The 26770-nt window shown below is 34.9% G+C and overlaps 5 protein-coding genes, 1 long non-coding RNA gene and 1 pseudogene across 8 annotated transcripts; 4 read left to right on the top strand and 3 right to left on the bottom strand.

Annotated features, from left to right (window-relative positions):
• The first annotated feature begins 2529 nt into the window (after window positions 1–2529).
• On the top strand, window positions 2530–5411 carry LOC104754122 (uncharacterized). Its single transcript, XM_087493215.1, has 2 exons — window positions 2530–4256; window positions 4835–5411. The coding sequence occupies exons 1-2, from the start codon at window positions 2805–2807 to the stop codon at window positions 5216–5218; spliced, it is 1836 nt and encodes a 611-aa protein (XP_087349341.1). The 5' UTR covers window positions 2530–2804; the 3' UTR covers window positions 5219–5411.
• Window positions 5412–6233: 822 nt separating this feature from the next.
• LOC104752863 (uncharacterized) lies at window positions 6234–6940 on the top strand. 2 transcript variants are annotated; one of them, XM_087493216.1, is made up of 2 exons: window positions 6234–6367; window positions 6520–6940. In XM_087493216.1, the coding sequence occupies exon 2, from the start codon at window positions 6541–6543 to the stop codon at window positions 6742–6744; it is 204 nt and encodes a 67-aa protein (XP_087349342.1). In that variant the 5' UTR covers window positions 6234–6367; window positions 6520–6540; the 3' UTR covers window positions 6745–6940. The 2 variants fall into 2 exon arrangements, with proteins under 2 accessions (XP_087349342.1, XP_019092992.1); XM_019237447.2 differs by having other exon boundaries at window positions 6262–6367; window positions 6531–6940.
• Window positions 6941–7051: 111 nt separating this feature from the next.
• Window positions 7052–8976, bottom strand: LOC104752862 (autophagy-related protein 8c). The gene is made up of 6 exons (XM_010475120.2): window positions 8684–8976; window positions 8488–8545; window positions 8046–8101; window positions 7901–7953; window positions 7425–7543; window positions 7052–7295 (listed from the first exon to the last, which is right to left on the bottom strand). The coding sequence occupies exons 2-6, from the start codon at window positions 8522–8524 to the stop codon at window positions 7201–7203; spliced, it is 360 nt and encodes a 119-aa protein (XP_010473422.1). The 5' UTR covers window positions 8525–8545; window positions 8684–8976; the 3' UTR covers window positions 7052–7200.
• Window positions 8977–11649: 2673 nt separating this feature from the next.
• LOC104752861 (uncharacterized) lies at window positions 11650–12571 on the top strand. 2 transcript variants are annotated; one of them, XR_015585407.1, is made up of 3 exons: window positions 11650–11741; window positions 11836–12023; window positions 12186–12571. It is a non-coding gene; the product is annotated as an uncharacterized LOC104752861 (long non-coding RNA). The 2 variants fall into 2 exon arrangements; XR_762027.2 differs by lacking the exon at window positions 11650–11741 and having other exon boundaries at window positions 11770–12023.
• A 4471-nt stretch (window positions 12572–17042) lies between these two features.
• On the top strand, window positions 17043–19575 carry LOC104752860 (Cysteine/Histidine-rich C1 domain family protein). The gene has a single exon (XM_010475119.3). The coding sequence runs from the start codon at window positions 17167–17169 to the stop codon at window positions 19390–19392; it is 2226 nt and encodes a 741-aa protein (XP_010473421.1). The 5' UTR covers window positions 17043–17166; the 3' UTR covers window positions 19393–19575.
• A 129-nt stretch (window positions 19576–19704) lies between these two features.
• Window positions 19705–24397, bottom strand: LOC104703806 (coatomer subunit alpha-1). Its single transcript, XM_087490957.1, has 4 exons — window positions 24129–24397; window positions 23747–23976; window positions 22983–23477; window positions 19705–22883 (listed from the first exon to the last, which is right to left on the bottom strand). The coding sequence occupies exons 2-4, from the start codon at window positions 23952–23954 to the stop codon at window positions 19936–19938; spliced, it is 3651 nt and encodes a 1216-aa protein (XP_087347083.1). The 5' UTR covers window positions 23955–23976; window positions 24129–24397; the 3' UTR covers window positions 19705–19935.
• A 573-nt stretch (window positions 24398–24970) lies between these two features.
• LOC104754121 (putative F-box protein At3g19560 pseudogene) lies at window positions 24971–26267 on the bottom strand (annotated as a pseudogene).
• Between the last annotated feature and the right edge of the window lie 503 nt (window positions 26268–26770).

The raw sequence follows: 26770 nt of genomic DNA, 5'->3' as shown, positions 1-26770 counted from the left end.
TTTATGTATTCAATAAAAACACTAAATTCAACTTTGTTTGTTCGTTCTTGACAGGATCTTGATGGTGAATCTCTTGGAGTATAACAAAGTTTAAGAGAACCTTTATTTGGTTTGTTGCATATGTACTTAACTCAATGTACTCAGTCCGTTTCAGTTTTCTCCATCAAGATTAGAGAACCAAGATCTATATATCAGATCAAGAAGACTCAACGCTTAAGGTTTAAGACTTGGTTAGTGCATTAGTTTAAAGATAATGTACAATTTAATAATGAAGATTACTAATAAAGAAGCGGATTGGTCGGTTAGAGGGAGCAGCAAAGTATAATTTGTTTTTTTCTAGCAGATAATTCTGTTGCATAATTTTGCATTTGGTCACGACAAAGCGATTCTTTTCTCACTTTTCTTTTATTTTTTTTTAAGATATTTGGAGAATTAGTACATTTTTAAACATAATTGGCAATTTAGTAAATTCACTATTTATAATCTGCAAAATAATCACCTTCAACTATTCACTACTATTTACATTACTTTCTAACCCTAAAAAAAAATCTTTTTATTTACAAGTATACCATTACAATTAAATATTTTTATTATTTTATTACATTATCCCTTGAATTTAATAATTAAAATACTAATCAAAATAAATTAATTTTCTAAAATATTTTAGGTATATAAAATTCTATATTTTTGCATATATTATTTGATATCTATTTTGTTTGATGATTTGTTTTTATTATGTAAAATAAATTTCACAAATTTTTATTCGTACACTCGTTAAATATACAGATGTAATCCATACAGTTTATTAAGTGTACAGGTAAATAATATATATATATATATATATATATATTAGGTGTACAGCTAGTTTAATATACATATGTATATTAATATACACATTTTCATCTGTACAGCTGATATAAAGTACATTAAATATAAAAAATTAAAAATATTTCTATTTTTGTATTTCCATACACTAAATAAGTTGTACGGATCCAACTATCCTTTTGTAATTTCACAATAATACACTCTACCCCACTTTCTCATCTATCTCACAACTCTTCTATTACACAAATAGTAAAATCTACCTAACTATCTAATTATAAATAATAAATATACTAAAAATCCAATTAAGTTTTTAAAATGTACAATTTTGGATAGATACTCTTTTTTTTTGTATACCTTCTTCGTATCGTACCTTGTGTCCTATAAGTAAAAATTAAATTAAGATTTACACAAAACTTTTATTAGATCATTTATATATGAGTGGTCTAGAGATGTACAATGTGTCCATTTTGTAGTCTATAAGTATATTTTAGGTAACAATCCAATAACACACATTAAAAACTTTTAATACAGTTATAGTAAATAGCTTTAAAAACAAAACAGTTACGCAGTGAATTTGACGTTTAAAATCCAGTCAGTGAACAGTAATGTATACACAAAATTAGTTGTAACAAATTTTTAAACCGGTCGAAATATATTAATTGCATAAAGTACTCAAAATCTCATAACGAAAATTTATAACTCTTTAAATTTTTGTAACTGTCGAACTAGTCGTATTAATAAACGTTATTATGTATTGTATAAATATTTATTTAATTCAATCAAATTGAATAATGCTAAAAGTTTCGACAACCATAATAGAAACTGATCATTGTTGTATTTCGTTCCATCATTACTAGTCGACCCATGAGTACCATAAACTTTTGACATGTCAAATAATTTTGTTAAGAGTCGAATTACTTCGAATATTTTTTACCTATCATCAAATATAATCATATTATGATGTACTTTTTGTATGCTAGCTATATTACAAAAGTAATGTTATACACAAAACATTGGTTGTAAAACAAAATTCAAAACGATGAAAAATTAATTGTATATAACACTCAAAATCTCATAACGAATATCTATAGCTATCTAATCTTTCTTTGTAACTGTCAAAATAGTGAACTACGAACATAAAACATATTCTATATTTTCCAAATTAATTTACTATTTTTTAAGCTTTCTTACACATATTAAAATTTGATTCGAAGTGTAATTTTTTTTGTTCTTTTGTGATTTACAATTTTCTAAACCAATATTATATTTTTTCTAAAATCATCAATAATAAAAAGTGAATAAATATTAGTATGAGTCAAATAAATAAAACCAAATGATAGGAACTGATAATAATTTATTTCTTATTTCATCATTACTAGTCAACCATGAGTCATGACTATAAACTGTGACATGTCAAATGATATTGTTCTAAGAGAGTAATCATTAAATTTCCTTTATTATCATTCAAATATTTGTTTTCAACCTATCATCAAATACTATTATGTTTACATTGCTTTACACAGTACAAATATTCAGAAAAGAAACACCGAAAATCCAACAGAAAATATATATATTTTTTTTTAAAAACAAACAATAGTGAAAAAGACAAAAAAAAAAGGCCAAATAAGAAAACAAAGAAGAAAAAAAAAAAGAAAAGAGTACTGACAAAAAGCCCAGAAATATCCTTATTTACTCACGCCTCCCCAAATAAAGAGACCTTCCAAAAAAATTAAAAACGTAATTTTAAAATTAAAAACAATAAATGAATAAAATAAAAAGGAATTAAATTCCACACCACAAACTTCGACTTCCATTTCCATAAACATTCCGTTTCAGCTTCAATCGAAGACGACGAACTTACAAACAACAAGACGACGACGAATAAGAAGAAGAAGAAGAAGAAGAAGCACAATCACAATTACACACACCTTACATTCTCAATCTCACTGTTAAAACTCGCCGGGGAAAAAAAAAAAGTTATGTCTCGGCCTTCGTCAGCGTCTGCAATCAGACCTGAAGATTACGCTCACAGTCCAGTTCACTACGCCGTCGTTTTAGGAGATCACGGCGCGCTCACTCGTCTTCTCTCCTCGTTGCCGAAGCTAGGAGATCCAGAGCAGATCCGAACAGAATCCGACTCACTGAGTCAAGAACGAGTCGCTGATCAGATCTCCGCCTTGCTCGACCGCCGCGACGTTCCTTCACGCGAGACGCCGCTCCATCTAGCGGTTAGACTCGACGACATCTTCGCGGCGAGGGCGATTTCTTCAGCCGGAGGAGATATCTCGCTGCAGAACGCTTCCGGATGGAATCCGCTACAGGAAGCGTTTTGTCGCCGGAATTCTGAGGTTATGAAAGTGCTTTTGCGGCATCACCACCGTTTAGCTTGGTGTAAATGGCGGCGGAGGTTGCCTCGTTTGATCGCTGTTCTCCGCCGTATGAGAGATTTCTACATGGAGATCTCTTTCCACTTCGAGAGCTCCGTGATTCCGTTCGTCGGAAAAATCGCTCCCTCCGATACTTACAAGATCTGGAAACGCGACGGTAACCTCCGCGCTGATACTACTTTAGCCGGATTTGACGGTTTGAAAATTCAGAGAGCCGATCAAAGCTTTTTGTTCCTTGGTGATGGTGATGAGTCCCTAGATATTGCTCCTGGATCTTTGCTTGTACTGAATCGAGACGATCGGAAAATTCTCGACGCTTTTGAAAGTGCCGGAGCTCCGATTAGCGACTCCGATATAGCCGGGTTCTGTTCTCAGTCGAGTTTGTACCGTCCGGGGATGGATGTTACTAAAGCAGAGCTCGTCGGGAGAACGAATTGGCGGCGGCAAGAGAAGATGGAGAACGTCGGAGAATGGAAAGCTAGGGTTTATGAAATCCAGAAAGTTACGTTTAGTTTCAGATCTCGGAAAATTGTTACCGGAGATGGAAGCGAACAGGTTTTGCCGTTGGAGTTAGACGAAGACGATGAAGGTTTCTTAGTAGCTGAGAACCCGAGTTTCTTAGCTCCGCCGCAACGGTCACAGAGACGACACAGTAGCTTTGTTAAAGAAGATAGAGATTGGATCTCCGTCGGGAGAAAAAGCGTCGACGTTTATCCATCCGCCGCGCCGCCACGACCACCCCCGCCGTCGCAGCAATCTCAATTGCAACCACCGAGGAGGTCAATGGCTCAAATCCAGCCACCGAGAAGATCAGTGGCTGTACCTTCAACTGTGTCTCCGGTGAATCCTCCGCCGTCTCCTCAGATCAAAGAGAAGGAGTTCGTGAAAAGCTTGCATCCGTCAGTTTGGTTAACGGAACAGTTTCCGTTAAAAACGGAGGAGCTGCTTCCGTTACTTGACATTTTAGCTAATAAAGTTAAAGCCGTCGCCAGAATGCGTGATCTTCTCACCACCAAGTTTCCGCCGGGAACTTTCCCAGTCAAGGTAACAATAGTGACAATCTCGTTAATATCTTTACTTTCTCCATTTACCATTTTTCAAAAAACTTTCATAATTTTTTACCAAAGTTAACAAATTAATCTATGTTTTGAAAAAACTAAAAAACCCTAAAAATCCCCTAAGCATAATACAAATATCTAAATTAGCCTATTATAAAAAATTTAGATTTTAGATTTTATTTTTCTCAGGTTTTTAAATTATGAAATAGCTTTTGCCGTTTGTGTTACTCTTTTTGTGCACTTCCTAAGCTAAAACATTACGACCGTTATACCTAATGGGGTCAAACTAGCTAACGTGTCTTGGTCTCATTGGGTTAGTCTTTGTCAATGGAAAACGCTGACGTGACAAGATCACGGATGGGGGTCACGGAGGAGGAACCAAAGCTTTTGCTTTTTTTTTTTTATTTTTTTTTTGGGGACCAATGATTTTTGCTTCTTCTATAGATCTCTCTAATTTTGGGAAATTGTGCTTTTGTTTAAAAACGCAGTCAAAACCTTTAGATGATGATTATGAAACTTCTTTGCTTTATTTATGTTAAACAAAATCTCTCTTGTGGGTTCCAGCTGTCGATTCCGGTGGTCCCTACGGTCAAAGTAGTCATCACATTCACCAAGTTCGTCGAGCTTCCGCCGGCGGAGACATTCTACACCCCGCTCTCTAGCCCAAGGTTTCTTAACTCAGCCAACTCCACTGCAGGTGAAGAAGACCAATCCGATGATGAGAAACCGGACGCTCGGAATTCAATCTCACGGCCATCGACGTGGCTGAGACTAGCAAGTGGGAAAGGCTCACAGCGAAGGATAGAGGAAGAGGAGCAGCAAATGCCCGACCCGTTCGCTATACCAATTGGGTATAAATGGACCAGCATGAGTAGTCGTAATAATAACAAGTCAGGTAATAATAATAGTAAAATGAAGAAATCAAAGTCTACTAAGAGATCAAAGTAGTTTACTTTACTACTACATTTTGAGGAATCGAAAGATATAAAAATCTAGTGTTCATTTTTCTTTTTTTCGTTGTAGATAATCTGATATTTTTAGTGATATAGTGAAACTGGTTGTAGTATTTTTTTTTTTTTTTTTTTACTATACATTTGAAATTCTTTTGATATGATCAAATCAAATGCTGTCGTTTTTACTCTTTTTTCGTCGGTCATGGTCTAAAAGAGTTCAATAACAAAAGCTTTCAAATAGACCGCACCAAACTAAAGTAAAAGAAAAACAAAATGGACAAAAAGGAAAATAACTATTTGTTCTTGCTTTTATTATTTATGGACCAACATTTATTATATTAACTTTTCTAGATACAAATTTACTTTTTCTTATAAAAAACAAAAATTATAGATATATATATATATATATATATATATTCACATTTTTGTTGTTCTTTTAAGAACAGTCCTTAGTATTCTGTACTAAACTTCGAAGTGATGACTTTTGATAAAGTAATCAATGAGTGTTCTGCTTTAGGTTACATAAGACACATTTTAGACGTTTTGGATTACATTCCATTCCAAGCTGGCTTTGTGTATGTATATATACCGTTTCTAATTATATAAAAAACTGATAAATAATGTTAAACTGAAAGGTTACAAAACCTATGAAATTACTTAATAAGAGAGGTGCCTTGGCGATTTGGAGTTGAAGTTAATAATATAGGATTCATGTGAAGAAAATTAAAAATAAAAATCTAAAGAACAGAAGATCGATATGTCACATGGAATGGGACATACATATTAAGATGTCTTTACATAAAGACCTAAATCTTATGCTTTATACCTAAATATTCCAAAACCAATGTTTGCTTTGCAAGTTGGAAACGAACAAACTTTGAGTTAGTAAAGTGCATTCAAAGACAACCCAAAAATGATAATAATAAATCTTACAATTAACAAATCTAAAGATTTGAACCCTGAAGAAAAAAAGAAAAGGACAACCTACACAATAATACTTTATACAGTTGTTTATAGATTAAAAGAACAACACATCTACTATTATTCTCCATTCACCTCCGCATCATCACTCATTTTGTGCTAAATCCAAATCTGTCTTTCTTCTCCAAAGAAGACTTCTCAGTTCTCAACAAACACATTAGAGGTATTTCTGATTTCTCTTCTAATTTCTTAAATGTAATTGGTAAACATAATAATTCAGTTTTTAGTCAATACTCATTAATGTTTATTTATTTTTCTTTGATTGATTGATTGATTGATTGATTGAAGAATTTGATTTGATGTTCGACTTTTTAGTTTGCAAAAAGATATTGTGATATGACAAGTGAGGCACCAAGTTGGGCAGATCAATGGGGAACCGGAGGGATCGGGGATATGCCAGATGAAGAGAACAATAACAAGAAAGATGCAGGCGGTAAGAACTCTGGCCAAACCAAATCGACCAAGATTGTTGATATCATAACTTTCAAGTGGGTGAAGAATCTTGTGCCTAAGAAGAAGAAGGAGGACTCTAATTCTTGAAACAAAGAACAACTCCAAATTCTTTGTTTACCCCTTTTTCTTGAAAAAGATGGTTTCTTCTCAAGGTCTCAAATCATCATTGTATTTATTTTATTCTTATTTTGTGAGTTTCATGTGAGTTGTTATTGTGCATCCCAAGATTGAAAGTTTTATTGTTTTATATGACATGGCTCAAATCGTCGTTTCCTCTTGCAAATCATAAGATCATATACTTTTGATCACTTATTTTTGACAATCAAGGCATAGTTTGGGTTACGATCATAGTGGAGTAGTGGTAGGAGAGAATCATTCGATGGCACAAGTTGTGTGTCCATAAGTAAAACCCAAACTACATAAAATATATCTCAAAGTAACATTTACATAAATCAGTCCAAAGCAGCATAAAGTACATTCATAGTCATAAAAGAGTAAAATCTATACAGAACACAAATGTTGTATAAGTACTAGTTGACACATTTAAACCAAACCAAAGGTGTTCTCTCCACTGTAAGTCATGTAGAGAAACCCATCTTCGTCTTTGTTCTCATCATAGATTGAAGACATCATTGCAGCTGCAAATTCATCAACAACAAAAGCATTCATCGTTGTTTAATTTGCAGCAAAGTGTATGAGCAGATTACTATTTTCCATGATAGTGAAACTAACAGACACCAGTTTTATGTTAAGAGTTGTGTGTTTACCAGTTGGAGGCAATGTGTTCTTCACAAAGACAAAGATCGCCTTTTCGGCACTCAGCTTGATTCGTTTACGGACAACATACACAAACTGCCCCACAGTAAGATCAGCCGGAACAAGGTACCTAACAATCCAACAACCAAAGAGTCACAGATCAACACAAATCCCTGATATTAGACTCTGTAGTCTTCAATCAAGATCAATCCCATATCGTTTTCATACTACACAAAGATAAAGTTCTACAAGAAAAAATGTTCAAAGGCACTACTCTCTTCACTATACAAAGATATGGTTCTCAAGCAAATAGATCTTTTCGATTCCATTCATAATGAGGAATCAGAACATCACACATTGATTAATCAAAGAGAGTGTTGAAAGGCACTCTGTTCACTTCAGATTATTAAGTAAACAAAAGATGTGTAGAACTCATAAGTTGCCAATAAGAAAGAACAACATAGAAAGTATAATGTTCATTACTGACTTTTTCTTGTCGATGTTAGGAACATCACTTCTTTCAGCTCTCTCTACAATCACCTGCAACATAGACTTCCTCTCTGTTAGAGCTACATATAAACAGTATTTACACAGAGAAATACAAACGAACGTTAACAAAAAGAAAACATTACTGGAATCCTGTCTGGATACTTGTCCCTGATGCGAGAAGCTTCAATTTGTCTCCTCTCTGACATAACAAAGACCCCCAAAAGAATGATCAAAGAACATCATCAGTGATTGATTGATCATTGCAAACAGACAGTGTGTGTGTACCTAAGAAATTCTAGATGCAAAATGAAATATTTACAAAGCCTCTATCTCGTCCCCCTTATAAAAAAAGAGTAACAATCAAAGATTCATAATTTCTTAGGTATTTGATCAAAGTAACAGCAGTGATTGATTGATCGCTGGAGACATTAGTGATTTGATCAAATCCTAATCAAAATCGTTCCTTTTTTAAAAAGGGTAACAATCAAAGATCTTTAATTTCTAGTGATCCACTAACAGAACCCAGAAAGTCTTAGTTTTTATGCATGATTTGATGAAGAACCAAAAAGGAGACGAGAAACTAACCCAGTGGGTGTTCCAACTTAAAAGAGCTATTAGCCATGGTGGATTAAGAATCCAATTCCTGAAATCGCAAAACAAAGATGCTCACTGTGAATTGAAACCACATATACGAATTCAAATATCGCAGAGATTGATTCATCCGAAGGGAAAACAAAAGAAAAAAACCCAGAAATTACGAAATCAGAGAAGAAGAACATACCAAAGATTAGGGCTTTTGGTTTGAGTGATGAGGAGAGAATCGAATGTAGTAGAAAGGAGAAAGGATCAAGGCGCGATATTGTTGGGGTTTCGTGAAGAAAACTGAATTAAGGGTTTCAAGATTTGTAATCTCACTCTGCACGAAACTCTCAAAGTCTGAAACTTTCTTCCCGAGTTTAGGAACTTCCGAACTTGTCCTCGACATTCACCATTTGTTGCCATTTGTTCTGCTGATGCATAACCGGAATTTCGTACCGGATTCTGGTTTAGAATACATTCGGTTCTCTTCTCATTGATTTTTTCTGTTTGTTTGTTTGTACTCATTTATAATTTATTGTTTGTTAATGTCGTTACAAGTTATTGTAGGCTGGTTAAATTTTTAACTTTACAAGTTACTATAAGAAGTTAGAAGATAATAGAAGTGGTTTATGTAGTGTTTCATATTCCTTCCATTTTTTATATTATGATTTTCTAGAGTGATGCATACACATTAAAGAATTATTTTTAAATAAAAAACATCACGTAATTTCTACTTACACATAATTCAATCAATAAAAAACAATCTGTATAATATATATTGTTTAAACCAATAAAAATATAATTAATTTTGCATAGATATGTTAAAAAATCATCCATTTCAAAACAAAAAAAAGCTTAAAAAATCAAATAAAAAAATAACGAAGGGAGTAGTTTTTAATCCATTTCCTTAACCAAAAATTCTATAATTTATTACATTTTTTTTTTCATTTTAATTCATGACATTTGAATGATTATTTGAGTAGAATCTTTGATTTTATGTTATTTAATTTATTTTTTTCTTGCTGGAAATAATTCTCGTGACCACTGGCTAAAAATCTATGAATATTATGATTGCAACCACTTTTTCTTTGCTTTGATGCTTGTACGTACAATACAAACTGTCAGTATTTTATACTTTCAATGTATAAATGTTTTATGGTGGCAATTTTGTGCACAAGTGGACAATTTTTTCTAGCTTCGTCTTTCATCTAATTCTCTAAACACATGTTGTGATTAAGTCGTTAAAAGGTGTTATCAAAGTAAAAATGAGCTCAATATTATGAGGAATAAATTTCAGTCTATCTATGAGTCGGTAATATTTTTTTTGGGATAATTAAAATGAAGAACTTATATGATGCCTCATGAAAAGTAGTGATTAGGTTTTAGAAATGAGCTAGAGTTTTGAAACAGATGAGGATCCACTACAAATGCTCTTCATTCAGAGTTAGAGGTTAATTTGGGCTATAAACTTAATTCTAGATCATTGTTTGAACTACAATTTTTGCTTAACATATTTTTTTCAGCTTACTTAAGACCATAAAAGATTTTGAAGACATGTGTTTCTTATTTCAATACGGTTGCATGACAATGCAAAAACTATATTTTTGGATTGGTTGAACTTTAACATCTATGTTTTTTTTTTAGAAATAAAATAGTAGACATTCATTACAAAAATTACTGAGTGATTATTTTTGATATTACTCCACTTACACCACATCCCAATCTGCCCTCATATTATCTTATGTCTCCATTCATGAAAATCTTACATTTTTGCATTTTATAAATCATTATAAATATTTTTTAATTGGTAATTTTTTTGTATAATTATATTAGAAAACGTTATTATATTACTAATCCTAAAAGTGAGAGTATTTAAAAAATGAAACCACTAAAATAATTTGGAAATTTAAATAGATGTTGGGAGTAGCAGAGCCCACCAACATGTCTTTCTCTCTCTTACAAACCATCATAAACACCAATTGAAAGCTCATGGGATCGTTGCTCCTATTTTTTTTATATCGTAGTTTACAAATCTCTATAAATACATAGTATTTTTTTTTGTTAAAAAACTTAAGAATTCATATAGTTACATGTATAAGTTACACTATTAATTTTTTTTGTCCATGTGGATATAGGAATTTACGTAACAGGGTAATACAGTAAAAAAAATTATGTTCGTCTTGGACATAGCCATGCGTTAAACCAATACCATATACGGTTTAAATCCTGGTAATCCATATTAAATTAAGAACAACAAAAGTATTTTAAAGTAAAAGCAAGAAAAATTTAAGAACAACACAGCTGATCATGCACAAACTTCATGTGGTCATTTGTTCCGAGTTTTAGTCGAGGCGTTACACATGCTTTTTAAGTATTGGAAATATATATATATATATACTATAATAGAGATCAAAAACGTTGAACGTACATGCAACATGCAAATATTATTCATAAATATTAATATATATTGCCTCATGTCACAGGTTACATGAGGATGACATATCTCAATTATATAAAATTAAACAACTAAAAATTAGATAAGGTAAAATATAAATTAAATCGCAGAAAGTCTTAAGTATTTTCTTAACACTCACCTTCACGTTTTCACCTAACAAAAGTTGTGACGTTATCTTTTTGTTAGAGATATGCGATGAATAATATTGCATCGCCAACTGCCAATTCTAATTCGAATTTGCAATAACTATGTGGTCATAGTCTTATAGACATATCCATCACCAAATAGTATTCATGGAAAATTAAGTTAGATTAGGTGTATATATATGGTGATAGATATAATTAGATAATCTATTGTAAACTAGGTGTACATGAGCAAGTTTCCAATACCAATACTAAACAATGGTGTAGCTGTTTCTTAACAACTTCAATAAATCAAAACTAGCTGGTAATCATTATGAAATTCTTGGAAGTGGTTCAATTTTTTTTTTCAGTAACGGCAGACCTATTTGATTTGATGTTTATATAACCAAATAACATAATAATATCCAAATTTTGTAACGGATTTTTTTTTTTCATTTTTTTTTCAAATTTAAAACAAACAACTTCCTTTTTGTTGTGGGGGTTGTTGGCCTAATTCAATGCTTGTTTTTTCTCTTGTCATTTCTTCTTCACCCTCTTCGTATTTATATCTCTTAGCCACACTCTGCAAACCCAAGATACAAAAAAAAAAAAAAAAAAACATTGAAGTAGCTCATGTTGTCTTCCTTTTCATTTTCCATACCCGCAAAATAATTTTTTTAACGGTAAGTACCTGTTTCTCGTAACCTATATGCATCAATTTGTTTCAATCATTTATTTGCTTTTGATTTCTTCTCTTTTTGGTTTGGCTTTTTTGAGGTGGAGTTTGGTATATAATTAGCAATCCATGAACGCACTATACTGGTAATCAAAATACGAGATATTGGTGCGGTTCAATCAGAAAACTGTACTCTCTTTTTTTTTCCAGAGATCGGCTTGTTTGATTGAGCCGTGCCAATATCACGTGTTTAAACAAGACTTGATGTTAGTATAGAGACTTGATCAAGGTATATACATCTATATTGATTCTTTATGTTGGATAGTTTTTTTATTTTTACAAGATAAGGTTTATCATCAGTGTCTGCCGTCAAGGATCACGCTATTTCTTATGTCACTAAGAAAATATTTTAAGATTTTTTAATTAGTTTTGTTTTGATGTTTATCTGCAGGCTCTTATTAAGTTCGGATAAACAAGAAAAAGGAAAAGAGAAAAAAAGACAAGAAAACAACAACGCAAAAACATTTGCGAGAAGATATTGCTATCATCAACAGCCAGAGAATACATAATGTTGTATTTGTCTGAAGTTTTCAGTTCGTTTATATTCTTATCCTACCATGAATATAATGGTGTCGATATTATATTATTCTTCGTTAAACCCGTGGATTAGACATATAACTCGTTCCACTATAGAACTAGTAAAGGCTAGCTAGCTAGAACTTTTTATTTCTTTTTAAATACTAACAAAAGCTATATTTGTCTGGTTATTTGTTTTTAGTCAATTTACATCACTATCAGAAATATTTGATTTTGTTATGTTAAAGAGAATTTACCTAACTAATCTAGTGAAGAATTATCTATCCAAAGTTTTCTTCCCAACAGAAATTTACCAAAGACAACTCATTCTGTTTATACCGGTGACAAATGATAGACCACCTCATTTGTAATATACTAAATCACAATGAACCTTCAAGCAAAATGTTAGAACCTTCAATAAATTTTAAGTCCACAAACGTTTAGAAGTTTTACTTCCATAATATGTAAGCAAGTGCACTTAACGAATATCGAAATCCAAATTTTAGTTTATAACTGTGCCAACTAAACCCAAAGTGAAAATAGGCAAAATACTTTACATCTAACATATTTTATGTATAAGAACCAGAGGTGTATATATATATTTTTAGGGTATCAACCAGAAGTGTATATTCTTTTTAAGTACTCAAATATAAACGAAGGACAGAGCATATATATGTGCAAAACCAACAAAAACCTGCGAACTGGCCGGCATATCTTTAATTACATCTTGCAGAATACCCACGATCTTAGGACCAAAACCTTAAATTTGTTTTGGCGTGGACGGATTTAATGAGAGATAGGTCTACTCTTATATATGTTGACAAATCTACTATATATATTCATCACATGATATTTTCCCACAAAAAATGGATATATAACTGATTTCAGGACATTCTCACTTTGTCAAATTTATCATTCTAATGTGTAACAAACCTATTAGAATATCATAAGAAGACGTACCTCAGCTTTCTTCATCTTGGAAGAGTGTCTGAAATTGTTTGACAAAAACTTACATAAAAGTGTTATATACTACCTAAAAGCCTAAAGGTATAATAACCATAACGCACAAAATAGAAAAGTAGGAAAATGAAAGAAGCCAAAACAGAAAAGAGTGACAAAAGAGAAATAAATGAGGAAGGGAAAACGAAAGCATGTGGAAGGAAATAAATGAATTGGGCACAACAATTAGAGCTCTGTCTCTCATAGGACAAACCAAATGTAACCAAAAAGGTATGGTTTCTCTTCTTTAATATCTTTCCCCTCTCCATTAAAAACATTTCACTTTACCTCCATTTTTTTCTCCCATCCAAACAGTCAAATTAGAATGAAGCTCTCTGACTGGTTGTTCAATCCGGATAGAAAAATATTGAAGAATTCTAATAGAATGGACATATATATATATATATATATATATGTATGTATAACATTTAATTTAAACGGGAAATGATTACAGAAAGAAAATATAAAACAATAAAAAACATAGGGCAAATTGAACTTAAACACTTTTACAAAGTTGGAGAGGACGGACCAATCCTGAAATACGCATAGTTTTGCGAAGGCTTTTGCATGGTTTGTTTCATGGTTTTTGCCAGTCTATATCATGAGGGACATAACTTAACTTATATTATCGCTTAAATAGGCGAGAAGGTATGGCAATCCCTCAAAAATCTACGTTTTACTATTTGCCTAAAGACAGATCCACCCAAAACCTGAAGCGAGATATATATGAACTCCCCCACTATCTATCCACTTGACATTTTAATTGTTAATTAGGTGAATTTCTCCACATACCAAATTCCTATAAGAACATATACACATTATACAAGGCCAACTTTAATATAAGTAATCTTGTAAAATCTTTTACATATATAAAACCGTAGATTAATATTTTACTATAATTATATTCAAAGAAAAAAAAAATATCAACAAATTGTGTTCTATATGATCTGATAGAATCAGAACTGGATTGAATACTTTGAATATCATTACAAATGTTAGCTCTTACGTCTTCTTAGATTCGTTGAGATCTCTCAAGATCTACCAAAAATAAAGATCGAGAATACTCTTCTATGAAAAACTAAAAGCTCTTTATTTTATTAATAAAAATCAACTGAATAACACAATAGGTTTATTATAAAAAAACCATAAAAAATCTAAGAAGCTTCTAGAACATTTTTAAAACCTCTAAAAGATAAATTCGATAATTAATAATAATATTAAAACAAAATTAATAGAAATAATTCTAATTATGCGCTGCATCAGGTCTAGCCGGCCAAGAAAAAGTTCGTCCTCATCAAATCTTGTATATGTGATGCATAATAATATTTTATGCTTTTTGTGCCTTCACACATGGATATACTTTTTAATTTACATATATAGCTCACATTTTTCGAATTGTTTCTGATGTAATGCTGAGACATAGTTTGTGGTCTTGCCTGAGCATAATTCACCGAAACTTGAATCCACAAAATGTGCTAATAATAGCTAAAGGGGAGACTTTGATTGCAAAGATTTCTGATATGGGGATTAGCAAGTGTCTCAATGAGCATAACCCATACTTTGATGAGCACCTTGCCACATGTAAGTTTCTCATTGTTGTGTTTGGTAGATCACCATATTGATTTATAGAAAAATGTAATGGCCTAGGTTGGTAATGAAAATGCAAGCTAAATTCATTTGCATGTAAGTATGTGATGGAATGTATTATGGTTGAATCAATGATTATGCTCATGAACAACTTTTACACAATTTATTTCTAAATGAATGCATAAAATTTTCAGGTCATGGCAGTTTGGGATGACAAGCACCAGAGCTGCTTCACAAGGAAAACGAAAATGGGGAAGTTGACATGTTCAGCTTTGGCTGTGTCCTATTTATGCTATTGGGTTACCATCCTTTTGGACGTGAAACTGATCCTGGTTTCAACATCTTGGCAAAAAAGTTAACCCCTCCAATGTAAAGCATCATGAAGCTTTCAACCTCATCTACCAATTGATGAACGTCAACCCTAATTTAAGGTAATGCCAAATTCCTCTTGTCTACTAATTTGGAATTCACTTAACAAGACCACTTTCTAATATACAGCTTACATTTTTGTTTTCTTTGTGCAGCCTTACAGCAATAGAAGTGCTTAACCATCCAATGTTTTGGAACTCCGATATAAGACTTTTTTTTTTTGGGATGCTAGTGATCCAGTTGAGCAGGTTGTTTCTATAATCTTGATTGTTTGATATTTATTAAGTATAGTTTACATTGAATTCTATATAAATATAAATTATATGTGTGATTGTTTATATGTAGCCGCAAATTAGTTATTTTTTGCTTATTTGAAATGATTAATATAGTTATTATTCATCCTGTTATGAGAAACAATTTCTTTTCCAAAAGAGTGGATGAAGATTTTCCAACTAATTTCACCGATAAGATTTTGTGTAACATCTTACGTATATTTTAAAAAAAAAAAAGTAAAATAACAGAATTTTTTTAGCAAAACATATGTATAATATAAACAAAACAAAAGTAAAATACTTTTACATATGTGTTTCTATAAAAAAATAAAATACTCTCAAATGTCATACCATCTCTTTGTTAGAATTTTGTTAGTTTATTAAAAAATTATATTTATATAAAATTTTAATACAAGTTGTTAAGTTTTATGTGCTAAGCCTTATTTGTTAACCGAAATAAGCCTATGTGGATTTTAATACAAGTTTTCAAGTTTTACCCCCGTTCCACATATAAGCCTATGTGGATTTTTGTTAGTTTGTCCAAAAAAAAACCCCTCTCTTTCCCAAGACTTTCCAAGAATCCGCAAATCCTAAAAGTCGCAGAAATCACAATTCCGGGAAGGAGAAGGGAGGGTTTGGTTATGAGCAAAAAGTAAATTAAAAAAAAAAAATAGAAGACCAGTTTCGTTGCTGTGGGGATTCGAAAACCAAGTTCCATTTTCCAACTATCAAGTATGATGTAAGAACAAACTCGCCAAGTGAGTTCGGTTAACCAAAACCGAATCGATCTGGTTAATGCAGTTATTAGAAATATATTGCTGAAATTAACATAATAAATCATCGGTTCGGTTCGAATTTTGGTTAATGAACTTTTACCAAAAGATTTGGGGTTTTTTTTGTAAAAATCTGGTTAACCCAGTCAAATCGGATAAATTAGTTAGGTTTATATATTTTTGGTTAAATTCGATTTAATTTGGTATAATTTAGTTTTTACTTTAGGTGCTTTTTTAGTTCTAATAAAAAGAGGTAACCAATCGGTTCAACGAATTGTCAACTGAACATGATTCAAAATGAAGTCGAATTTAATACATTGCTAAACCAATTTTGAACCAAAAACATAAAAAATTGGTTTAGACCAACCGGTTCGGGACAAAAGAAGAAGCTCTTCTAGCTATTATCAATTTATCACACATACTTTGCTTGTCCATCCTCTCAAGATAAATGTAGCCTTTAAACATCGTCGTCTTTAGTCTTTAATCACAACTTGAATCTGGTTACTAAATAATCACAAATTAATGGAGGCTACTATATGTTTTCTATTAAGAAAAAAAAATCCACATAGGCTTATATGCCGAACACTCGAACTTAGTTAGTCGTGGGAAATGAAAACATTGTTAGATACAATCACACAATGCATTTAATTTGGAGGGTTGTGGATCTGTATTGGCTGGTGATAACATTAAATACGGTATAGTACTCGTGTCCAAGAACTAGCAGTCACCAAAAAATATAGAGAGCACTGAGTTAATTACAAAAGCAACAAAAAAAAAAGACAGAGAAATCATCACACTCATTACTCAAAATCTCTCATATCTTTTGTTACTCAAATACTCTCTGTGCAACAACAAAATGGCTTTGGAGGGGGAGATCATATCAGCCATTTCTGAACTAATATCTATGGAGGACCCTTGGGAAGTGGATAATGGGGATGCTAATACAGAGATCATTGCACGCATTGTTCAGATAAGCTATGTTAGTAGTGCATTCTGTGAATACGCTATGTTTGTAACGCAGCAGGAGTCGGAGCTCATGTCACTCATTACTCAAACCATCTCTATATACAACTCTATGGATTTGGATTCTCAGCCGGAGCCGCTAAGGAAGCTCATATCATTCATCACTAAAAAAGCAGATCTCGAAAACTATTTAGATCCCTTGTTGGAGCAAGATTTGGAGGTCTTGCCACTCTTTGGTGAAACATTAAGCCTTGAGCCAGAGCCAGAGCTCATATCACTCATCCGTAAAATAGTCTCCCTCGTCATGACTATAGATCCAAAGTGGAAGAAGCTTATGTCCTTATGCCCTCAAGTAGCAGCAAGGTTGGAAAAAGGAAAACTACACGTGGATGAAGAGTTCTTGTGGGGTACCAGTTACAAATTGTGTTGTTTCCCTTTGTTTTGGTTGAAGTTCAGGTCAACAGGAGAAGACGCTACCCATTTTTTCTGCCGAGGTTGCAATGGAACGAACCATAACAAACATAACAAGGCTCCTGTTGAGATCAAGCATCCTCTTCATCCAAGACATTCTCTTCGTCTTGCTTTGTTGCCAAAGTCTCATGAAACGAGGCAATGCTATTGTTGTGATGAAGGTCTCCAAGAGATTTTTTATTATTGCTCAGCTTGCGACTATGGTATGAACATAGCTTGTGTGGAGAAACCACCAGTCTTTTCTATAGACCATTCGAAGTGGCATGAGCATAGTCTTGCTCTGTTTCCAAGACAGAGTCCCTTTGCTTGCAGCCTTTGTTCCTTGACACATACAAGCTGTCCGTTCTATATATGTCCCCCTTGTGACTTTGTGGCCCATCAAAGGTGTATCAGCTTACCACGTCTCATAAGGATATCTCGCCATCCCCATCGTATCTCTTTTACTCAATCTTTTGGTCAAGGAGATTGGTCTTGTTGTGTTTGTCGTAGAAAGATCGACAATGACTACGGAGGCTACTCTTGTATCAAGGAAGGTTGTTCATATGTGGCTCATTCGAAATGTGCCACACAGAAGAATGTGTGGGATGGTAAAGAACTAGAGGGAATACCAGAAGAAGATGAAGAAGTTGAACCGCCGTTTTTGAAGATAAGTGATGGAGTCATAGAGCATTTTAGTCATCAACGTCATCATTTGAGACTTGATGAGAACACAACTAGAGATTACGACGTGAATAAGGTGTGTCAAGCATGCATCATGCCAATATATTCCGGTAACTTCTACTCATGTATGCAATGCAATTATATTCTCCACGAAAAATGTGCAAATCTTCCTCGCAAAATGCATCACCCGATACATCCACATATGCTCACTCTAAAAGGAGGATCTCGAGGTCTTGTGGAACATAGTGTGGATCCATGTTCAGCTTGTCCATGGAAATGCAAAGCTGGTTTCTTCTATGAGTGTGAAGAGCGGGATAAAGATAGCTATCTTTTTAGGTTACATGTGCAGTGCGCCACGATTTCTGAGCCATTAGTCCATAAAAGTCATAATCATCCTTTGTTCCTAACCTCTAAACCAGGAGAGCAAAGAAGATGTTCGGTTTGCAAAACGTTGGAACAATATTCAACAAAAGAAACATTCAACTGCATTGAGTGTGACTACTTTGCTTTGTGTTTTGGATGTGCAACTTTACCTCAAGAGGTGAGGTATGAGCATGATAAACATATGCTCACACTTTCTTATGGGGAAGAGACAAGTACAATGACGTATTGGTGTGAAATTTGCGAGCAGAAACTAGATCCAAAGAAGAGGTTTTATATGTGCAGTGAGTACTGTTGCGTCACCTTACACATTGAGTGTCTGCTTGGGCAAGACTTATACGTGAAGCCTGGTTCATCTTGGATAAGCTTCTCCTTCAATGGAGTGAAGATATATGTACGGTCCAACAATCATCATATGACTCGACCATTTTGCTCTTATTGCAAGAAGCGTTGTCCACACAAAATAGTTTTGGAGTCGTCTGGTTCAAAGTTTTGCTCCACTTCTTGTGTTGGTTATTTTTTGTCTAAAAAGGTGAACACAACTGGGAATCGTGAGTATCTACAGCGGATGCGCTACGGGGATTATGAGTTCTCTGCAATGACGTAGAAATTTGTGGAATCTTGTTCGGACGGTCGAAGGCGTTTTCTGATGTGTCTAACGTTGTTGCGTTACTATCGGGTTCAGTCGGATCAATCTTTTTTCTTGAAAACTCATAATGAGAAACATGTAAGACCAATAAATATATACTGTATTTAGTTTTTTTTATCGCTCCATTGCGTTGTTGATAAATTTGTTATTAGTGACCAGACTAAAATAACAAAACTACAATTTTCACAAAATCATAATTTCACAGGTAAATCATAAATCTTCGAAATTGAAATTTAAAAATGATCCAGCACGGGATTTCAAAGACTACTATTGATCAAAAAAGATTATATAAAGCAAGAAGCTAAAGTACTCATGTGTTGTTGTTGCTAAAAGATAAGAAACAACTTTAAAAGGCTTAAAAGAAAAAGAGTAATAGGACCTGCAACGAGAAAAATCTACAAACCAGATTGGTAAGTACACCATAATCACAAAATACCAAAAGCTCAACACTCTTATTTCTGTTAATGAAGTATCTCTGTATTGATAATGAATCTGAACTGATCACCGGACTTGAGATGGAGAGCACAGCAAACCAGATGCGTCTGCACCAATCACTGCTAGATCACAGACTGTGCATATGTTTCCTTCTTGGCTTGGTACAAACCGGGCCGTACAGTAAGGACACGAAACGTCTTTCTGTCCTTTGTAGATCGGGACATATGTTGACCCGCATATCACAGATGGGTTTCTGAAGTCGTAGTTAAGCTTGGTTGCGTCGGTCATGTTACGTTCAGCGGCTTGCACAACTTGTCTTGCCATCTTGGCCTGGTTCTCCACTGGGTTTGATTCCAACAGCCTTCTTGCGAAATTAGAAGCAGTGGCGAGGTTCTTTGCCTTGTAGCAAACTCCCATTGCACTAAGCAGCGCGAGCCGTAAGTGAGGTGTTTGGAGGTTGCAGTGAGTGAAGTAAGCCGCGAGCTCTTGCTGCCTCACCGGATCATCTTTCATTTCTCTCCTCTTGAGCTCCATTTGAAGACCAAGGACATATTCTTTAACGATAACGATTAGTTCCTTAACCTCATCGACTTCTCTTCTTGTCTCGACTACCACTAGAGGGATGGTGTGGAGGATAGAAAGGAAGAGACGGAGAGCCTCAGTAAATTTCCCACTTGTTGTGGCTTTGTAGCCAGATTTGAGGTTCTCGTCTAGCTGAGAGAAATCATAAACAAGAGCTGGTGGGTCACGAACGTTGGGACTGGAAGACTCGCTCCATCCTCGCTCAATGGCAAGTGGAACAACAGGAGATGAAGAAAAAGCACGCAGATAGCTATGGCTGCCATTGAACAGATCAAGAAACATCGATTTCAAAGGTGTAAAGTTCTTTATACCAAGCTGTCTGTGGAGCAGACGCATTGCAGTGTCGAAGCTTCCAGCTGCAGCTTGCTCAGCAGCAAGAGAAGATTTCTGGCTCCAGATCTGACTTACAGGCATACCTTGGGGTGGTGTCACAAAAACCGAAGAACGTGCATTAGCAGAGGCTTTAGGAGTGTCAAGCTCTGGAGGGAGATCCAAGTCTTCAAGTCCCCATCCAACTTCCTCATCGTTATCTTCTTCACCTCCTTCAGCAGCCGCCAAAATGTCTTCAATGTCTCTGTTTTCCATTCCATCAACATTTATGTCAAGTTCCTCGCCCCAATCGCCTCCAACATCATCTTCATCAACAGTACCTCCTCTGTCTGCACTCTCAAGTCCTCCTTCAAATATTCCTTTCATCACTCTTAGAAGAGGCCAATCACCACCACACATGACTGGTGTCGGTGGCATAAGAAGCGATGGAGTTTTCCCTTCAGGCAATGAGGGCACGTTGTCTCCTAGCTCGGTTGCCAGTCGCTCAGCAATATCATTTAAGCCATGAACCGAAGCCGTGATATAAGCTAGAGGCAAATGACCAGCATTCTCCAGAATTTTAACACGCTCTTTAACATCTCCTAGGTAGAGAGCATTGTGAAACTGACCCATCACGTTGTTCTTCACTTCCGCAATCTTCATCAACTTTGAAAGCTTTTCCAAATTACCAGTAATGAGATAAAGAAACGATAACCTCTCAAAGTTCTTTGTCTGCTGGTATGCAAACTCAACAATTCCCGAATTACCTTGGCGAAGAGCCTCCACCCCAAGTTTATACCAGTGGTCTTTCTCGTTAATCTGTGTAGCGGACGCAACAGCCACACTGATGTTGCCACTTTCAAGAGCCAGGTTGAATCGGATCCTCTCATCTTCAACAAAATGGAGGGCAACCTCAGGGAATCCTTTCTGCTGCAGGTAAGCAATCATAGCCTGTCCACATAGCTGGGAGTTTTTTATCATGCTCATTACATGATCATATCTCTTTCTCAGAAGTGAAAGCTTGAAAATGTACTCGGTTGCATTAATGGAGATAGCATTGTTTTTCCCATCCCGATCCAAGCAAAATATTGTATTACCAGACACCTTGGTGATATAGATTGGGACATCCAGGGTTCGGATGATTCCACTATCTCCATTCGGAAGACAGTACTTGATATGATTCAAAGTCGTGTAAATGAAGACACCATTATCGTCCCAAGCTCCACTTTTCACACGTATCGTCTCATGTAGCGTGCACTGGAGAACAAGTTTTTTGCTCGCGATAATTATAGTATGTTTGCTGAGCAAAGCAACACTCTCCATATCATTCGACCAAACAACGTACCTAACAAATGGTGTCTGAAGTTCACCAAGAACAAGCCTTTGCTGGAGGTCAAATATAACTACTTTATCCTCAGATCGACAAAGTAAATTTCCAGTTCCGGCATAAAAGATAGCATCTGTGGGGATAGGAAGAGAACTCTTTTTAACCACCTCATTCTTTAAATTCTTGACTAGCACCTGGCTGGTGCTTTTCTCGAGAACAGCAAAGCGGTTACGGGCAATGAATACTGCAGAGCCACCTGTCCCTCTCTTTGCATCTTGCACAACGTCATTCCTACCAACACTATCTTTCGGTATGATGTACAACTCATAAGAACCACCATCCAGATCTGAGCAGATCAAAACTGCATTTTCAGTCGGACTGTATGATAGAGTCCTCGGACTTTGATTCAAGCTTGGAGTACCAGGACGCCGTATAGGGATAACTTGGGAGTCTCTTTGAGTTGAATATTCGTAGTACCGCAAGAATCTATCCTTGGCATAGAACAAAGAATCACCACTCAAAGCAAATGCAGGACGTTCTCTCTCAAGTTTGAACACGATCATGCCACTGTCATGTCCTGCTGCTAGTAAATTCATCTCAGGGTGAACTGCAAGAATCCAGAATCTATCATGTTCACGACGGAAAGTTTGAAGTCCAGTTCGCTTGGTAGCATCCCAGACACGGATGCTCTTATCTTCAGAGTTTGATACAATTATGTCCTGTTTTGCATGGAACATCACAGATGAAACGTTATTCATATGGCCTCGCAATGTATCCACCTCCCAAGCTTTAGTTTCTGCAATGATATTGATAAAAAATTTGCATATCAGTATAAAATTAATGATTGATGGCATATAAATTTTGAAAGCACAAAAGTATAACATCAAATAATTACCATTCATACGCCACAGCTTTACTTGGCGGTCATCTGCACCGGAGACAATAAGAGGCAGGGAGGGATGAAAAGCAGCCCAGTTTACACCTCTGTCATGACCTTCAAGGACGTACTTGACAATGGCATCAACTCCACCAAAAAGATCACTATTCATCTGAGTCAACCTCATGATGTCATCAGCAGGAGATACAGTCTTCTTCCTAAGAGCACCAATATCCCAAACACGGACAGTCTGATCTAAGGATGCCGATACAACGAGGTCTTCTTTTGGGTGGAAAGAGGCACACATAACATAATGATTGTGACCAGTCAAGACAGAAACACAAGTCCGTGATTGCCAGTTCCATATACGGATAGTCTGATCGTCACTGGCACTCACAATCCATGGGTACTCATGATGGAACTGAACCGTGCGGATGTAATCAAGATGCCCAAGAAGAGTGAAAAGGCACCTGTGTGTTTTGTAATTCCAGACTTTAATCTTGTAATCATCCCCTGCAAGATTAAGATACTAGACAAGCATTAAGATCATAGTCATACAATATATACGTCTTTTTGAATCTAAAACACACTACAACAAGGCTCACTTAACGCAAAACCTGCTTATATGAGATATGTAAACATTCGATTTCAAATTCAAGATCCATAAATCCAACAAAATCGAGGCTGGGACAAATCAATCATACGATTCACTACAGCGATCTAAATCTGCAGAAACCATGGATTTGCAAAGGAAGGTAATGAGGAGAAAAAGAAGCAAATACCTCCGGAGACGAAGAGAGACTGGGAATTGTGGAAGTGAACACCACGAACAGGTCCTTCGTGCTCGTCAAATCTATCGATCAAAGTACCCATACGATAATCCCAGAGCTGGATCACGCCACTGTGCAAACTCGCGAGGATCCATGGTCTTTTAGGGTGGAAGCTAAGACCCTTAACTCTGTTACTCTTCGTCTCGAACTTTGTCAACATTATAATCTCCCGACAATGCACTCTACATACAAAAAAACAGATCACACAACAACAAAAAAACGAAATCACGAACCATTCATATGAGATTTTGAAGAAACAGATCTAAATTGCAGCAATGGAGTGAGATCAAAGGAGAAAATTGAAATCGTGAAGGAGAGAAACAATGGTGATTACCACAGATTCAGATGAGTTCGGAAACGAAACGAAAAAGGAGAAGAAGAGGAGGAGGAAGAAGAAGGTATAGATCTGAGTGACTCGCTATGCCTATGCCTATGCCTAGAGAGGAGAGGCCAGATCTCGAATTCTCTCTTTTGCGTTAATTTGGGATAAAAACTTTATATATTGAGAGATGTATTCCATAAATATACCCTTTTTACGAAAAGGATTGATTTTATTGGTCTAATGATGCAATTTTGTTTTGTTTTTTTTTTTAAATTTAATTTAATATCGAAGTCCAAAGAATAAATTTTGTCTTATAAACCTTTGACTTAATATCGAAGTAATTTTTGACAAAAAAAAATATATATATATATCGAAGTCAAAATTTCGTTTATATTATCTTTATTTTTTTGCTCAAATTTTAGAAACCTTTGACTAGATTAAAATTAAGATGTAATTTCACTGGAACAATTAAAAAAAAATTAGACACGAAAGTTTTGATTATTGGTCTAATGATGTTTCTAAAACAATACCTGTAGAAAATACCTTAAGAGATACAATATAATATAATTGATTTGATGCTAAAAAAAAGACACCTTAAGAAAATAAAAATTAAAGGATGAGTTCTAATCCAGTTTTGGTGTTGCTATAATCATAAAGTAGGAGTGAAGACTCTACGTAAAGTAGAGGGTTACCTAAAGCATAGAGTAAGACTGCATCTAAGAGAGTTGTTTAGGGACTGACTGACTACATGACCAAAGGCAATACCAGAAGAATTCCACAGTGTTAAAGGGATTGAGACAGAAAGCATCATTTTGTTGAAAACGAACCTCCCTTAATTTCAACTACTATAACTGCTAGCCACTCTTGTTCACAGAAACAATCTTTACAAAAGAAAAGAAAAGCAAAGAAAACAAAAGAAAAAAAAGATATCCACGAAACGTAAGATGTATTGTAATATGGACTAACCAATAGTCTCATCCTTTCCTTTCTCCCTTTAGTCCTAGACCTTGGTTGATTATGCTCAAACCTTGGAACATAATAAGAGCACACAAGTGGGCAGCTATATGGAGATTCTTCAACACTCACAGCTTCTCCGAGATCCACTTCTTTCAAGTAGCCATCCTCCCCAATGATGCAAGCAGTTTTGTAGAGTCAGGTCTTGGTCGGTTCAAATCTATCTATATCACAAATCACTGCAACTTTCTTATCCTCGTCAACAAAGAAACTCCTGGGCTCAACCACAAACTTAAGACCACTGATGATTGTTTCCGTATTAACGCCTAAGAATATGTTCCATGACACCGCATTGGGCTTGATCTTAGTTGTAATCCATATCTCCATCTTATATGTATATAAGCGCTGAAACAAAAATGCAAGCTGCTCTTCTCTAACTGCAGATAGAACCATGTCATCGTATCTAACATCACAGTGAAACGGGAGATGCAGAACCGGTCCAAATCTCTCTCTTGTGAAATCGAAACAGAGTAAAACACATTCTTTATCTACTTCTTCAACTTTTATTCTTTCTTGAGCAAAAAAGTAAGTGCTACCTTTCAATGACACGCCTTTTTTGTATAACACTACAGTAGATGAGATGGCAAGAGCCCTCCATGAGTTAGATTTTGAATCATAGATTTCATACTCTAAATTGTAGCCAAACTCAAAGAAAAGCCTCAAAATCTTGTGGTTGTTGTTCTTGTCGTATCCGATACCAAACATATCTGATCTTCCGTAAGTGGACCTAGGTTTGATCAAACTGGTTTGACACGAGTACGGGTTCCAAACCACGAGGCTAGTAGTGTTGCTCTCTTTCTCCTTGGTGAGGCATAACAATAAGCCATCACAATAGAAGACGTTAAATATCTTGACTTGATTAAGTTCACCAATTCGCTTTATAGATGGATCAACCAAGTCTTTGTGGTTATGGTCTCCGTAGAGATTAACGCTCATCAAACAGACCTTAAAATCATTAACCATGATCACCATCAAATCCTTGGCTGCTTTAGCACATTGCTTGTTTGTAAAGCTCGGATCTTTGGATAAACTGTTCCATTGTTTGCAAGTAGATCTCACAGCTCTCAGAGATGATATAGGAACCCGAGAGAGTATCTCCTTTACCAAACCCTGCGAAAGATCAGACATCATCGCCATTGTTACAAGTTTCCAACGTCCAAGGGCTGTCTGTATAATCGAAACTAGGGTTTTATAACTTTCACGCTTATCCACTCAAATAAGGTAGTTTAGGTTACGAGTTTTTATTTTGGATTTTAACTTCACGTTGATAAAATGTTGTTTCCATCTCTCCCTAGGATTTTCTAGATATAAGAAAACAAAAAAGGAAAGACTTTTGCTAAAAAAATGGAAAATTTCGTATATTCTGTTTTTATTTCCATTAAAAACAGAGTAAAGCACATCACAAGGATCTTTACAAGAGAAAAATATGGACTTTTAGAGGAACAAAAACGGATTTAGGTTAGTATTCACCTAATTGTGAAGATTTGCTTTTCAATCCGAACAATCCTTTTTGACATGAGAACTTTGATGACATTACACCTTGGGATAGTCTTCTTCTCTAGGCTGAATCCAAGTACCTGAGGGTTTGAAGCCACATCATCCTTTAGTTGCCAATTCATCTGCATGACCAGAAACTCAGT

Source organism: Camelina sativa, chromosome 16 (genome assembly GCF_030686135.1).
Source record: "Camelina sativa cultivar CO46 ecotype springtype chromosome 16, ASM3068613v1".
NCBI lineage: Eukaryota > Viridiplantae > Streptophyta > Magnoliopsida > Brassicales > Brassicaceae > Camelina > Camelina sativa.
This window is presented reverse-complemented; position numbering and strand designations above follow the sequence as displayed.

Excerpts from the sequence above, each read along its gene's own strand:
- LOC104752862 (XM_010475120.2), bottom strand. The coding sequence starts at position 8,524 with ATGGCTAATAGCTCTTTTAAGTTGGAACACCCACTGG. Across the intron at positions 7,544-7,900 it reads CCTAACATCGACAAGAAAAA|GTACCTTGTTCCGGCTGATC; the intron begins GTCAGTAATGAA and ends TTGGATTGTTAG. Across the intron at positions 7,296-7,424 it reads GAACACATTGCCTCCAACTG|CTGCAATGATGTCTTCAATC; the intron begins GTAAACACACAA and ends ATGAATTTGCAG.
- LOC104752863 (XM_087493216.1), top strand. The coding sequence starts at position 6,541 with ATGACAAGTGAGGCACCAAGTTGGGCAGATCAATGGGGAACCGGAGGG.
- LOC104752860 (XM_010475119.3), top strand. The coding sequence starts at position 17,167 with ATGGCTTTGGAGGGGGAGATCATATCAGCCATTTCTGAACTAATATCT.
- LOC104703806 (XM_087490957.1), bottom strand. The coding sequence starts at position 23,954 with ATGTTGACAAAGTTCGAGACGAAGAGTAACAGAGTTAAGGGTCTTAGC. Across the intron at positions 23,478-23,746 it reads GTCTCTCTTCGTCTCCGGAG|GGGATGATTACAAGATTAAA; the intron begins GTATTTGCTTCT and ends TTAATCTTGCAG. Across the intron at positions 22,884-22,982 it reads AAAGCTGTGGCGTATGAATG|AAACTAAAGCTTGGGAGGTG; the intron begins GTAATTATTTGA and ends ATATCATTGCAG.
- LOC104754122 (XM_087493215.1), top strand. The coding sequence starts at position 2,805 with ATGTCTCGGCCTTCGTCAGCGTCTGCAATCAGACCTGAAGATTACGCT. Across the intron at positions 4,257-4,834 it reads CGGGAACTTTCCCAGTCAAG|CTGTCGATTCCGGTGGTCCC; the intron begins GTAACAATAGTG and ends TGTGGGTTCCAG.